Source organism: Pelophylax lessonae (assembly GCF_965119305.1).
Source record: "Pelophylax lessonae genome assembly, chromosome: 8".
Taxonomy (NCBI): domain Eukaryota; kingdom Metazoa; phylum Chordata; class Amphibia; order Anura; family Ranidae; genus Pelophylax; species Pelophylax lessonae.
The window spans coordinates 11385532-11400894 of record NC_138775.1 but is presented as its reverse complement, the minus strand read 5'-3'; the positions used below and the strand labels follow the sequence as shown (position 1 = coordinate 11400894).

The window sequence follows — 15363 nt, the reverse complement described above, 5'->3', positions numbered from 1 at the left end:
TATCCAACTGTCCATCCAGAGCCTCTGGTTTATAGATTGGATACATCCGAAATATAGAACCATTTATCCAACTATTTATCTAGAGCCTCTGGTTTATAGACTGGATAAATCCTAAATATAGAACTATTTATCCAACTGTTCATCCAGAGCCTCTGGTTTATAGATTGGATACATCCAAAATATAGAACCATTTATCCAACTATTTATCTAGAGCCTCTGGTTTATAGACTGGATAAATCCTAAATATAGAACTATTTATCCAACTGTCTATCCAGAACCTCTGGTTTATAGACCGGATACATCCTAATTAAAAAGCAATTTGTCCAACTGTCCATCCAGAGCCTCTGGTTTATAGACCGGATACATACTAAGAAATATTTATCCAGCTTGTATATGGCTGTATACAGCTTGTTAGTAGACAAGAGTTGAGCTTTGTGATTGAAGATGATAGGATGTTGGGTGTGGGTGATAGGTTGGGTGTTAGGCCTACCGGGGCCCCAAAGGCCCTTCACTAGAGTTCTCTTTTAAGGACCCAGTTGTAGTCTTGCTGTAGGGTAGAGGACTCGGGGACACCTGTGATCTGTGTGTACACTCTTTGTTAGATGATGAAAAGCACATTACATCTGGACGCAGTGCAGGATGATGGCTCTGTGCCCAATAATGTGCTCAGGATTTTTCTTTTAGATCTGTGATTTAGTGTAGATCAAACGTCTTTCTGTCTTTTTTTTTTTAATTCTATTTTTAAGCCGAAAGATAACAGAAAGTGTCAGAGAAGAAGGGAATTGGATGAGGGAAGTGTTGAAAGGCACACAAAAAACTTACAACATGATTTCAGCATAGATTGTCTGACCTGATAAATAACGATCTGTTCCGTCTATGTCCTTCTCTCTCCTCTCCGCTGTCTCCTTGCTTCATCCTCTCCTTCCCCCTCTTTTTATATCTACTCTCTCTCTATTCTATTCTCTTCTCTCTCTGTCCTCTTCTATCTCCTGCTTCTTTTCCCTCTCTCCCCTTCTCTCACTCCATCTCTTTCCTCTTCTCTCTTCTCCCTTCTTCCTTTTCTCTCTCACTCTCTCTTTATCTCTTCTTCCACCCTCTCCTCTTCTTCTTCCTCTCTTTCCTCTTCTCTCTCTCTCTCTTTCCTCTTCTCCCTCCCGCTTCTTTTCCCTCTCTCCTCTTCTCTCATGCCATCTCTTTTCTCTTCTCTCTCTCATTCTCCCTCTCTATCCTCTTCTCTCTCCCTCTTTCTTCTTCTCTCTTTCTCCCTCTCTTTCCTCTTTTCTCTCTCTCTCTCAATCTCTATCCTCTTCTCTCTCTCTCCCTCACTCTCTATCCTCTTCCCTCTCGCTTTCTGTCCTCTCTTCCCTCTCCATCCTCTTCTCTTTCTCTATACTCTCCTTTCTGTCTGCTCTTCTCCTTCTTTCTCTTCTCTTTCTGATTCTCCCTCTCTATCCTATCTCTATCTTCCTCTCTTTCTCTCCTCTTTTCCTCTCCTCTCACTCTAATCCCTCTCCATCCTCTTCTCTTACTTTCCTCTCCATCCTCTTCTCTTACTTTCCTCTTCTCTTCTTCTCCCTGTCTCTTTTCTTTTATGTCTTCTCTCTCTCTCATCTTCTGCCTCTCTATCCTCTTCTCTCTCTCTTTCTGTCCTCTTTTCCTTCTCCATCCTCTTCTCTCTCTTTCCTCTTCTCTCGCTCTCATTCTCCCTCTCTATCCTCTTCTCTCTCTCTTTCTGTCCTCTTTTCCCTCTCCATCCTCTTCTCTTTCTCTATCCTCTCCTCTCTGTCTGCTCTTCTCCTTCTCTCTCTTCTCTATCTGATTCTCCCTCTCTATCCTATCTCTATCTTCTTCTCTTTCTCTCCTCCCTTTCTCTCTATCCTCTTTTCCTCTCCTCTCCTCTCGCTCTTCTCATCCCTCTCCATCTTCTCTTCTTCCCCCTGTCTCTTCTCTTTTATGTCCTCTCTCTCTCTCTCATCTTCTGCCTCTCAATCCTCTTCTCTTTCACTCCTTTTTTCCCTCACTCTACTCTTTCTCCATCTTCTTCTCTTTCTCTGTCCTCTTCTCTCTGTCTGTTTTTCTCTTCTTCTCCTCTTTTATTCTCTCCTCTCTCACCACTACTCTCTCCTTCCCTCTCCTCTTCTCTCTTTCTTCATCTCCCTCCTTATCCTCTTCTTTCTTTTTCTCCTTTTTCCTCACTCTCCTCTTCTCTCTCTATCCACTTCTTTCTCTATCTTCTCGCCCTCTCTCCTCTTCTCTTTTTCTTCATCTCCCTCTTAATCCTCCCCTCTCTTTTTCTCCTTTGTCCTTACTCTGCTCTTCTCTCTCCATCCACTTCTCTTTCTCTATCTTCTCGCTTTCTCTCGTCCTCTCTCTCTCTCCTCTCTCTCTCTCTCTCGTTCTCTCTCTCCATTCTGTAGGTGATGTTTTCCTGTTGCAGACCAGAGATAGAAGGAATCCTCTGATCTACGCTCTCTTCTCAACCTCCAGGTGAATAATCATCATCTCACTTAGCTGGTAACTGCCATCTTACATGTAATTAGTCCGGTCATATACTGTTCGAATTTTGGTCAGTTCCTAAGCAACCAGCCTAAATTTGCTTAATTGGTGGCCCCAACGGCCTCCTCCAGCCTAACATACTGACTTTAAAATATGAAGGCCAAACTGCAGCTGCATCCAATCAAATGCAGCTGCTGTTTAGGCAGGCCCGAAGCAACGAATGAAATGAATAAGCGCAGGGCATACATGACAGGGTGGAAGGGGAACCTTACAGCGTGGGGTTAATTGTGGAATAAGTTATAGTGCTTACTGGATTGGCTGAACAGACGGGGTGAAGGGGAGGAGTGTAGGAGCCCAATTTGCAGGGAGGGGTGTGACAGAATCAGTTGGAGAATTGAAGCCATCAGATTAATGCCCTCCCTCCCGCCCCTTTTTTCTTAGGTTACATTGGGTTGCTAGTGGTTTGTAGCGGAAGTATTGGCGGTTTGAGGTCCTTGAAAGGGTGGAATATCTGGTGTTTAGGGAAAAAGGTGGGGAACCATCGTTGGTATGGTGCCCTCTAGTTGGTGGTCCAAGGAACCATTGTTGGTATGGTGCCCTCTAGTTGGTGGTCCAAGGAACCATCGTTGGTATGGTGCCCTCTAGCTGGTGGTCCAATAATAGTGACCAAGTCACGGTAGACCTGTAATGTGTCTGAGGTCAGCTGGGATTGCCCCCGAGGTGTTGTCTTGCGGCTGGGGCATATCTTAGCTAGTGGGTGCCACAGACACAATGTTTCAGTAATATGGTACCTTCAAGGACTTCCAACCCAAATTGACCTGTAATGTTATGTTTTGTTATTTATTTGTATGTTGTTTATAATAAAAGGCTTTAGTCTGCGTTCAAACTGGGTGGCGGCTTCAAAGTTGCCCGACTCTGAAGCCGCCCGAGCAGCGCGACTTCAGCGGGGCTCGCAAACGACTTCTCTAATAGAAGTCAATGCAAGTCGCCCCCCAAAGTAGTGCAGGAACCTTTTTTCTAAGTCTGAGCGAGCTCCTATTAGAACGGTTCCATTGCACTGGATGGAGAACGACTTGTCAGGCGGCTAAGTCGCCCCAGTGTGAACCCAGGCTTACAGCCTTAGCTGAATGAAAAATAAATTGTATAGCCAGCTTTAGTTGCTCTGGGTTACTATTAGTGATCGACCTATTTCGGTTTTTTTATTGCCAATACCAATATTTTGGTCATCGAATATCGGTATCGGCCGATATCTGCCGATATTTTCGGACATTTTATATAAATAAATAAATGTGTATATATATATATATATATATATATATATTTTTTTTTACAAGTACTGTTGTGGAGGGATCTGGGGGTCTAAAAGACCCCCAAAACCCTCCTCTGCACTTAAAAGCATTCAAAACTCCAAGTTTGGCTGTTTTGAATGCTGTCATTTTTTTTAATTTGGCGCCAGTACCAGGGAGTGATGTCATGACATCACTTCCGGGTTTTTACATGGAGCCGCATTCGGCTTAGATCGGGTCTTTGGACGCTGTGCAGGTAGGATGCCCGGGTCTCCCGATGGGACGAGAGACCTGGGCGAGCCGCGGTAGGCGGCGGGAGGGGGGGGCGGGACGTCCCCTCCCGTTCCTTGTAATGACAGCTGAGCGGCTTCTCAGCTGAATCCGTTGTCATTACAAGACAGCCGACCATCTGCTATGGACGCCGGTACCGGGGTGATGCCTCTAGCTGCAGGTATCACTCCGGTACAAGCACTTTCCCGAAATATCGGCAATATCGGTAACTTCAGGGGTCGATTCCGATATATCGGGGAAAGTGTAGATCGGCCCTCAATATATCGGCTTTGCCGATAATCGGTCGATCCCTAGTTACTACACATTTCTTACCTTTCTTGCTTTTTGCAATGAACCATTTCTTTACAATGTGTCAGTGTGTTTTTAACTTTCATTTGATATCCATAAAGTAAATGTGGGTGGTTTGGGAATTTTGTGTTGGCACAGGAAAAGATACAAAGTTGTCACATATTGCCCTGTATGTTGAAGTTGCCTAAAATCATTTTTCCTTCCATGTTCGTTCCTTAGCTCGGTGTTCCGTGGCTCTGCGATCTGCGTCTACACCATGAATGACATCCGAAGGGCCTTCCTGGGGCCCTTTGCTCACAAGGAGGGGCCCAACTACCAGTGGGTGTCCTACCAGGGCAGAGTGCCGTACCCCCGGCCTGGCATGGTGAGTAATGAGATGCTGGGGAAGGTCAGACTCTTCCTTTATTGATAGACAGTACAGATTAAGGATCCGTTCACATATATGCAAATTGGATGCATTTTGATTGATTCTAAAAATGCGGCGCTAAAAATAAAATTAAAATATCCGTGAATGCATATGAAGTGTGATGTTGAACATTAATATAAACAGCTTCTAAAAGTGCAAAATTGATAGTGAAAAGTGTGAAATTAAATTATATTAAAAATGGGTGAAAATAAATAAAATATAATAAAATTAAAATGATCTGTGAATACATATGAAATGTGATGATATAAGACAATTGATTATTTATATAAACAAATAAGTGTTGAAAAAATATAATATCATCTGTGAATAAAATCCATAGAAGAAATGACAATTGATATAAATGAAATCACAAATGTATTCCATGAATAATTGATGAAAAAAGTCCCCAATCACCAGTGCAAAAAGTAAAATGACAATCCGTGGGTAAATTATATTTTCTCAACACTTATTTGTTTATATAATTAATTAATTGTCTTATATCATCACATTTCATATGTATTCACAGATCATTTTAATTTTATTATATTTTCTTTAATTTCACCCATTTTTAATATAATTTATTTTCATACTTTTCACTTATAATTAAAATTATATTAAAAATGGGTGAAATTAAGTAAAATTAAAATTATCTGTGAATACATATGAAATGTGATGATATAAGACAATTGATTCATTATATAAACAAATAAGTGTTGAAAAAATATAATATCATCTGTGAATAAAATCCATAGAAGAAATGACAAGTGATATAAATGAAATCACAAATGTATTCCGTGAATAATTGATGAAAATGTCCCCAATCACCAGTGCAAAAAGTAAAATGACAATCTGTGGGTAAATTATATTTTCTCAACACTTATTTGTTTATATCATTAATTAATTGTCTTATATCATCACATTTCATATGTATTCACAGATCCTTTTAATTTTATTATATTTTATTTAATTTCACCCTTTTTTAATATAATTTTAATTATAAGTGAAAAGTGTGAAATTAAATTATATAAAAAAATGGGTGAAATTAAATAAAATATAATAAAATTAAAAGGATCTGTGAATACATATGAAATGTGATGATATAAGACAATTGATTAATTATATAAACAAATAAGTGTTGAGAAAATATAGTATACCCACAGATTGTCATTTTACTTTTTGCACTGGTGATTGGGGACATTTTTCATCAATTATTCACGGAATACATTTGTGATTTAATTTATATCACTTGTCATTTCTTCTATGGATTTTATTCACAGATGATATTATATTTTTTCAAAACTTATTTGTTTATATAATTCAGGGGTCCTCAATCTATGGCTCTCCATTTGTTCAGGAACTACAATTCCCATCATGCCTAGTCAGGTCTGTGAATATCAGAGTTTTACAATGCCTCATGGGATGTGTAGTTCCGCAACAGCTGGAGGGCATAGTTTGAGGATCCCTAATAAGTAATCAATTGTCTTATGCCATCACATTTCATATGTATTCACAGATAATTTTATTTTAATATATTTTATTTAATTTCACCCATTTTTTTATATAATTAAATTTCACACTTTTCACTTATAATTACAATTATATTAAAAATGGGTGAAATTAAATAAAATTTAAATTAAAATGATCTGTGAATACATATGAAATGTGATGATATAAGATAATGAATTAATTATATAAACAAATAAGTGTTGAGAAAATATAATTTACCCACGAATTGTCATTTTACTTTTTGCACTAGTGATTGGGGACTTTTTTCATCAATTATTCACGGATTGCATTTGTGATTTCATTTATATCACTTGTCATTTCTTCTATGGATTTTATTCACAGATGATATTATATTTTTTCAATATTTGTTTTTATAATTAATCAATTGTCTTATATCATCACATTTCATATGTATTCACAGATAATTTTAATTTTATTATATTTTATTTAATTTCACCCATTTTTAATATAATTTAATTTCACACTTTTCACTTGTAATTAAAATTATATTAAAAATGGGTGAAATTAAATAAAATTAAAATTAAATGTATCTGTGAATACATATGAAATGTGATGATATAAGACGATTGATTAATTATATAAACAAATAAGTGTTGAGAAAATATAATATACCCACAGATTGTCATTTTACTTTTGCACTGGTGATTGGGGATATTTTCCATCAATTTTTCACGGAATACATTTGTGATTTCATTTATATCACTTGTCATTTATTCTATGGATTTTATTCACAGATGATATTATATTTTTTCAACACTTATTTGTTTATATAATTAATCAATTGTCTTATATCATAACATTTCATATGTATTCACAGATAATTGTATTATATTTTATTTAATTTCACACTTTTTACTTATAATTCAAATTATACTAAAAATGGGTGAAATTAAATAAAATATAATAAAAATAAAATTATCTGTGAATAAACAGTCAGCTGTTGTAAACACAGCTGACCGTTCTTCTCTCTGGAATGATCGCAGAGCGCCTGTGATCCTTCTATATAGGACCACAGGTCTCTGTGATCATTTCACAAGCCCCGCCCCCATACAGTTAGAAACACGCCCCTAGGTACACATTTAACCCTTTGATCGTCCCTGGGTTAACCCCTTCCCTGCCAGTGTCATTAGTACAGTGACAGTGCATATTTTTAGCACTGATTACTGTAGTAATGTCACTGGTCCCCCCAAAAGTGTCAAAAATGTCAGTTAGGGATCCAATCTGTCCGGCGCAATGTCGCAGTCCCTCTAAAATTGTGAATCGCCGGCCATTACTAGTAAAAAATAAATAAATAAATAAATAAATAAAAATTACATAAATCTTTCCTGTAGTTAGTAGACTCAATAACTTTTGCGCAAACCAATCAAAATACGCTTATTGCATTTTTTTTTACTAAAAATATGCATCAGAAAATAAATTGGCCTAAAATGTTAAAAAAAATTAGATTTTTACATTTTTTTTTTTTTTGGGAATGTTATATAGCAGAATGTGAAAAATATTGTTTTTTTTTTCAGAATTGTCGCTTTGTTTATAGCGCAAAAAATAAAAATCGCACAGGTGATCAAATACCACCAAAACAAAGTTCTATTTGTGGGGAAAAAAAATACATCAATTTCATTTGGGTACACTGTCGCACGACCGCGCAATTGTCCATTAAAGTAACGCAGTACCGAATCCCAAAAAATGGCCTGGTCATTAAGGGAGCAAATCCTTCCGGTCCAAAAGTGGTTAATATTATACATGGAAATGTGGAATTTGTAAACAGTGTAATTTATAGGATTGAAGCATATTACACCACTGAGGAGGAAGCTGCATAGGCTTTGAAACGCGTTGGGTTATTTCGACGTTGATCCATGTACATTATACACATTGGTGCAAGTACTAGTGCACATTCCATCTATTTGTAAATGCTTTTATTCGTTGTGATACAATAAAATGAAAATGTTTTTATATAATACTGCGGTAAATTCTATTAGTGCCTAAAAAGTCCCACTTCAAGGGGAATTTTCTATGGTTCATAAGATGGATTGGGGGACCCCCAATGCCGTTTTTCTCACAATTGTTTTATTGCCGGCAATGTTTTGTTTTTTTTAATTCAGCTGTTAGTGGGGAATCCCGCTGACAGTTGATGAGCCATCCGTTGTTAAGGACCAGTGGCGGCCCGTCCATTGGGGGTCCAAGGGTGCCGCCCCCGCCTAATCTACATGCAGGGCACCGGACGCATGGATTCCAATAGGGGCTTTTTTATTAGACCTATAGCCTCTATTAGAGGCTCTATTAGACCTATAGCCTCTATTAGAGGCTCTATTAGACCTATAGCCTCTATTAGAGGCTCTATTAGACCTATAGCCTCTATTAGAGGCTCTATTAGACCTATAGCCTCTATTAGAGGCTCTATTAGACCTATTAGGCTTCAAAAAAGGGTGGGCTCGGGGCGCAGAGAACTGCGCCCCGAGCCAACCCAGTTGTATGGCAATAGCGAATAAATATTCGCTATTGTCACACTGACTCTTCTCCCAGCCTATCAGGAAGAGGGTTATGAGACCCCTTTCCTGATTGGCCAAAAGGAGAAGCGATCTTACTGGCCAGTGGCCAGGAAGAGGCAGAAGAGACACGGCTGGAGGAGAAGCACAGCGGCTCAGCCATCCAGCACTCCCCGGCTCGGACAGGAGGAAGGAGGAGGTGAGGGGGTAAGGAGGCAGGCCGTTGAGGGGGGGGGAGGGAATGTGTTGCCGACTGACCAACGAGGGGGGGGGGGGGAATGTGTTGCCAACCGACCGTCAGGGGGGGGGGGTGCATTGGTTTGCGCACCCCCCCCCCTCGAATTACCAAGCCCCAGCTCCCACTGTTAAGGACATAATGGCCAGCTTCCCGGCACGCTCCTTAACAACCAGCTAATGTTAAAGACGCCAGTAGCCGCGGCTCCCATAAATTTGCATCTGAACCGCATCTAAATCGCAGCTTAACCGCTAATCAGCTTTTTTGGAATATCGCAGTGGGGAAATTCACATCGGACATGTGTGAACCGAGCCTAATGGATATATATTTAGAAATTGTACATCGTTGTGTCTCATGTTTTGTGATTTCCCTGAGACGATTCTTCTCTACCCCCCCTAGTGCCCCAGTAAAACATTTGGAAGTTTTGATTCCACCAAAAACTTTCCAGATGACGTCCTGCAGTTTGCCCGTAACCACCCGCTCATGTTCAACCCCGTGGTGCCTGGATCTGGAAGGCCGATCTTCCTGCGCAGTCACAATGGCGTCACCTTAACCCAGCTGGCCGTGGACAGAGTGGCGGCCGCTGATGGAGAGTATGATGTCATGTTCATCGGAACAGGTACCCCAAACTTTATACTTTATCTGTGGCCAGCGTTCATATATTGTGTGTGCATCACTCAGAGGTCTTACCGCGCTGCTTCTGTCTCTCCCCAGATGTTGGCTCGGTCCTGAAGGTCATATCGGTGCCCAAACACAGCTGGCATCACCGGGAGGAGCTGGTCCTGGAGGAGCTGCAAGTCTTCAAGGTAACCAAAAGCAGATAAGACATAGAAAGTTAGGTGGGAGGAAAATGCCAGAGGACGTATCGGTGGATTAAAGTGCACCTGTTGTTTGACCGCAATAGAAGGAGCCATCTTGTGGGCAGTACTGGAACTCCACCCAGGAGATGATTCTACCAAGTACAGTGGTGTGATTTACTAAAGGAGCAAAGTGAATGTTGGCTTAGCTTTGTGAATAAGCCTGTATATAAGGTGTTCACTTCAATCATCCGGACACTTCCTGGAGTGTCTTTGAAACAGGAAGTGAAGGGTGATGTCCATAATGTCCCTAACCCTTCCCTTCTCTATCCAAAACTAGAATGTTTTGGTATTAGATGCGTATTAAAAAGTTAATTTTTCTAACTGAATCCAATCAGAAAAAATGTGTAAATCTTGGGTAAAAGTAGCATGAAAACATTTGTAAGTGGGTGGCTTAGGGTTACTCTATACCTCTGCACCCCAACCTGTGGCCATTTGGTACTTTATGTATTGCCCTTATAGCCCCTGCAGACACTAATCTGTGTTGCCCTGTAATAGCAGTGATACCCAACAGTCTCCTGTAATGTGTCTCCAGTCTATTACTATCTCTTCAAGCATCTTGCCTGTCTCCAACAACTCCTATTGTCTACAGTCTCTGACCATATTTTTTAGCATGCCCGCAGTCTCTGATCATCTCTTGTATCATGTCTGCAGTCTCTGACCATCTCTGGTATCATGTCTGCAGTCTCTGACCATCTCTTGTAGGATATCCATAGTCTCTGACCATCTCTTATATAATATCCGCAGTCTCTTACCATCTCTTGTATGATATCCGCAGTCTCTGACCATCTCTCTTGTATCATGTCCACAGTATCTAACCATCTCTTACATCATATCTGCAGTCTCTGACCATCTCTTGTGTTAAGTCTGCATCATATCCGCAGTCTCTGACCATCTCTTGCATCATGCTTGTAGTCTCTGACCATCTTTTGTGTTAAGTCTGCATCAAGTCCGCAGTCTCTGACCATCTCTTGTGTTAAGTCTGCATCATGTCTGCAGTCTCTGACCATATCTTGCATCATGTCTGCAGTCTCTGACCATCTCTTGCATCATGTCCACAGTCTCTGACCATCTCTTGCATCATGTCTGTAGTCTTTGACCATCTCTTGTGTTAAGTCTGCATCAGGTCGCAGTCTCTGACCATCTCTTGAATCATGTCTGCAGTCTCCCTCATCTCTTGTATCATGTCCACAGTATCTAACCATCTTTTAAATCATGTCTGCAGTCTCTGACCATCGCTTGTGTTTAGTCTGTATCAAGTCGGCAGTCTCTGACCATCTCTTGTGTTAAGTGTGCATCAAGTCCACAGTCTCTGACCATCTCTTGCATCATGTCTGCAGTCTTTGCCCATCTCTTGCATCATGTCTGTAGTCTCTCTCTGACCATCTCTTGTGTTAAGTCTGCATCAAGTCTGCAGTCTCTGACCATCTCTTGTGTTAAGTGTGCATCAAGTCCGCAGTCTCTGACCATCTCTTGTGTTAAGTGTGCATCAAGACCGCAGTCTCTGACAATCTCTTGCATCGTTTGCAGTCTCTGACCATCTCTTGTATAATGTCTGTAGTCTCTGACCATCTCTTGTATCATGTCGGTAGTCTCTGACCATCTCTTGTATCATGTCTGTAGTCTCTGACCATCTCTTGTATCATGTCTGTAGTCTCTGACCATCTCTTGTATCATGTCTGTAGTCTCTGACTATCTCATTTATCATGTTGACAGTCTCTGACCATCTCTTGTATCGTGTCTGTAGTCTCTGATCATCTCTTGTATCATGTCTGTAGTCTCTGACCATCTTTTGCATCATGTGTGTAGTCTCTGATCATCTCATGCATCAAGACCGCAGTCTCTGATCATCTCTTGTATCATGTCTGCAGTCTCCCTCATCTCTTGTATCATGTCTGCAGTCTCCCTCATCTCTTGTATCATGTCCACAGTATCTAACCATCTCTTACATCAAGTCCGCAGTCTCTGACCATCTCTTGTGTTTAGTCTGCATCAAGTCCGCAGTCTCTGACCATCTCTGGTGTTAAGTGTGCATCAAGTCTGCAGTCTCTGACCATCTCTTGCATCATGATGACAGTCTCTGACCATCTCTTGTATCATGTCTGCAGTCTCTGACCATCTCTTGTATCATGTCTGCAGTCTCTGACCATCTCTTGTATCATGTTGACAGTCTCTGACCATCTCTTGTATCATGTCTGCAGTCTCTGACCATCTCTTGTATCATGTCTGCAGTCTCTGACCATCTCTTGTATCATGTCCTCAGTCTCTGACCGTCTTTTGTATCATGTCTGTAGTCTCTGAACAATTCATGTATCATGTCCTCAGTCTCTGACCATCACAGTCTTTGACTATATTCTGTTGTGTGTCTTGCTGTCTCTGAGATTGAATATTCACTTAATTTTAAGTGCAGCTTTTTGGTAATATTGGAGGTCGCAGTTGAGGACCCCATAACAAGAAAGGTGACCCCCCACTGCTGTATACAGTTGTTTAGAGAATAGTGACATTTTGAGTCCAGAAACAATCCAGTTTTATATTCTGTAGATTTGCTGTTCCTATTTGTAATATTTTTTTTCCTTCCCATCTGTGTGCAGAATGGCTCAGCGATCACCAGCATGCAGCTGTCATCAAAGCGGGTAAGCAGGACAGACAGTGTTTGCTGATGGCCCTGTCAAATATTTACTGTCTTCCATCTGACGTTAGTATTTGCTGTCTCCCCAGCAACAACTGTATGTGGGCTCAGCGGTCGGCATTTCCCAGGTGCCTCTGCATCGTTGCGGTATCTACGGGAAGGCCTGTGCAGAGTGCTGCCTCGCTCGGGATCCCTACTGTGCCTGGGATGGGACCAGCTGTACGCGGTACCTGCCCAACACAAAGAGGTGAGTGATATTGTCCCACAATCATGATGTATCCAATATCCAATAAAGGGCCGGGACCCTTCCCTTCAAGCCTGAGGCTCTTCCCACTGTTCCTGGGGCCCTTTACTCTCGTTGCGGGGCCCTTTATTACGTTCCTGCAGCGGGGCCCTTTCACAAGTTCTGCAGTGGGCTCCCATCCTGCCATCTTGGGGCCTCCCAACAGTGGTGGTGGAATGCCAGGGCCCGGTGGCAAGTGTGACCTTTGCGATCCTGGAAGTTCACCCACTGGTGTCAGTAGTTTTTATTTTTTGGTATTTTAATTGTATTTTTTTTTTTATCATTTTATTTTATTTATTTACAATGTCACTGACTATGACTCTGTCCATTCAGAAAAGGAAGGGGCTGGTAAATTACATATTTACCAACCCCTTCCTGGTTGTCTATTGTGACACATCCCCTGCAGCAGCCGGCAGGAGAGGGGAAAGAGAACAGTGGGGGGGGGGGGGGACCAGGGGAGCACACAGGGGCCCAGAGACAGCAGAATACAAGTGAACTGGATAGGAGGAGTGGCGGGGGCAGCATACAGAGGAACCAATCTCCTCCATTTTCCTACAGGGGAGCCGCACAGGCCCCCCTGGAACGTGGGTCCCGGTTGCAATTGCAACCCCTGTAGTTAAACCCCTGGAACACATCCCCGATATTCCTTAAGATGTGCGTATTCAGACTTTAGTACAATCTGCTGATCAGTTGCTTGATTACTCTATTGATAGGTGGATTGCACAGAGAAACATGCATGTCTAAAGGGATTTTTGCTCTTCGTCATGTGTTGTCAGTCACTATACTGCTGTTCCTGAGCATCATCTGAAAGAACACCTCCCCGGCATCCCTTAAGACGTGCATGCTTAGACTTTAGCTATGCATTCTGCTTATCAGTTGCTTGACTAATCTATTAGATCTGATCAGTAGATTGCACAGCTTAATGTCTGTACAACCCAGCGGCCAGCAGGGAGAAACATGCATGTCTTAAGAGATGCCCAATAAAGCCTTTTCCTTCTTTTCTTGCACACAAGGAGAAGCTAAAATGTCATATCTATGACTACCTCCTTTCTATACACCATGGGTGTCCAACCTCTTGGCTTCTCTGGGCCACATTGAGTGTAGAGAAATTTTCTCGGGCCGCATATAAAATATATACTATAGTTAAGGTATATAAGTAATAAAACGCCGCCATGCCCTCCCGTGCTGCCGCCCCCCAGGCCCCCAGCACTAATTTAACACAACTAGTGGATGATCCCCTCCGAGGCAGCCTCTGTGTCCGTGCCCCCGACTCAACTTCCTTCCTCCCCAGCAAAAAAAAAAAAAAATTGTCAGGGGGCAGTGGGCCGCATTGCCTGCGGTTCCGGGCCGCAGGTTGGACATGCCTGCTATACACTGTGTTGACTGATAGCACAATAATGCTGAGATATTTAAGGTTTTTTTTCCTCATATAAAGTTTGACGTGGTGCACATACTGTTTAGTAGGGTTCTTCAGTATCGGTCTGTCTTCTCTTCAGTGATCTGATTCTGTCCTCTTCCTCCAGGAGGTCTCGTCGGCAGGATGTGAGAAATGGCGACCCCCGCAGTCTGTGTTCAGGAGGTGAGTGTCCACTTAGGATCTTCTCTGAGAACTGCAAATATAAGCAGTAATAATAAAACAATTATTATTATAATTAATATTATTATTATATAGGATTTATATAGCGCCAACAGTTTGCGCAGCACTTTACAATATGAAGGAAGAAAATACAGTTACAATACAATTAAATACAGGAGGAATCAGAGGGCCCTGCTCCTTAGAGCTTACAATCTAGAAATTATAAAAACAGATAAAATATGAGAGGATACACACAACACTACCTGCTATTGTGCTATGATAATGTGTTCATGTAGCACTGGACCAGGAACATAACCACTTAAGGACCGCCTGCCGCAGCTGGCCCCCCTGCGCAAAAGGCCGTAGGCATACGTCGGTCGCGCACCTGCAGCTAGGGGGCGAGCGCGCGCAGCCGGCAGCGCGCTCCCGCCCCCACTCGGCAGCGGGAACTCCGATGCGCGGGGCAGGCAGCTCCGATTGCCGCCTGACACTCGCAATCGTTCCCCGCTGAGGGAGAAGATCATTTTAAATTAATTATATTTTATTTAATTTCACCCATTTTTAATATAATTAAATTTCACACTTTTCACTTATAATTAAAATTATATTAAAAACAGGTGAAATTAATTAAAATATAATAAAATTAAAATTATCTGTGAATACACAGAATACACAGTCAGCTGTTGTAAACACAACCGACCGATCTTCTCCCTGAAATGATCACAGAGCGCCTGTGATCCTTCTATATAGGATCACAGGTCCCTGTGATCATTTCACAAGCCCCGCCCCCATACAGTTGGAAACACTCCCCTAGGTACACATTTAATCCTTTGATCGCCCCTGTGTTAACCCCTTCCCTGCCAGTGTCCTTATTACAGTAACAGTGCATATTTTTAGCACTGATTACTGTAGTAATGTCACTGGTCCCCCCAAAAGTGTCAAAAATGTCAGTTAGGGGTCCAATCTGTCAGCCGCAATGTCGCAGTCGTGCAAAAAAATCGCAGAT

At 41.6% G+C, this 15363-nt stretch overlaps 1 protein-coding gene across 1 annotated transcript in view; it reads left to right on the top strand.

Annotated features, from left to right (window-relative positions):
• Positions 1–15363, top strand: part of SEMA3B (semaphorin 3B) — a 73085-nt gene that overhangs the window by 50939 nt on the left and 6783 nt on the right. The window contains exons 10-16 of the mRNA XM_082266494.1: positions 2418–2487; positions 4581–4725; positions 9412–9631; positions 9727–9818; positions 12461–12502; positions 12588–12745; positions 14305–14360. Of these exons, the coding sequence (XP_082122620.1) occupies positions 2418–2487; positions 4581–4725; positions 9412–9631; positions 9727–9818; positions 12461–12502; positions 12588–12745; positions 14305–14360 (783 nt within the window). The remainder of the gene's footprint in view (positions 1–2417; positions 2488–4580; positions 4726–9411; positions 9632–9726; positions 9819–12460; positions 12503–12587; positions 12746–14304; positions 14361–15363) is intronic.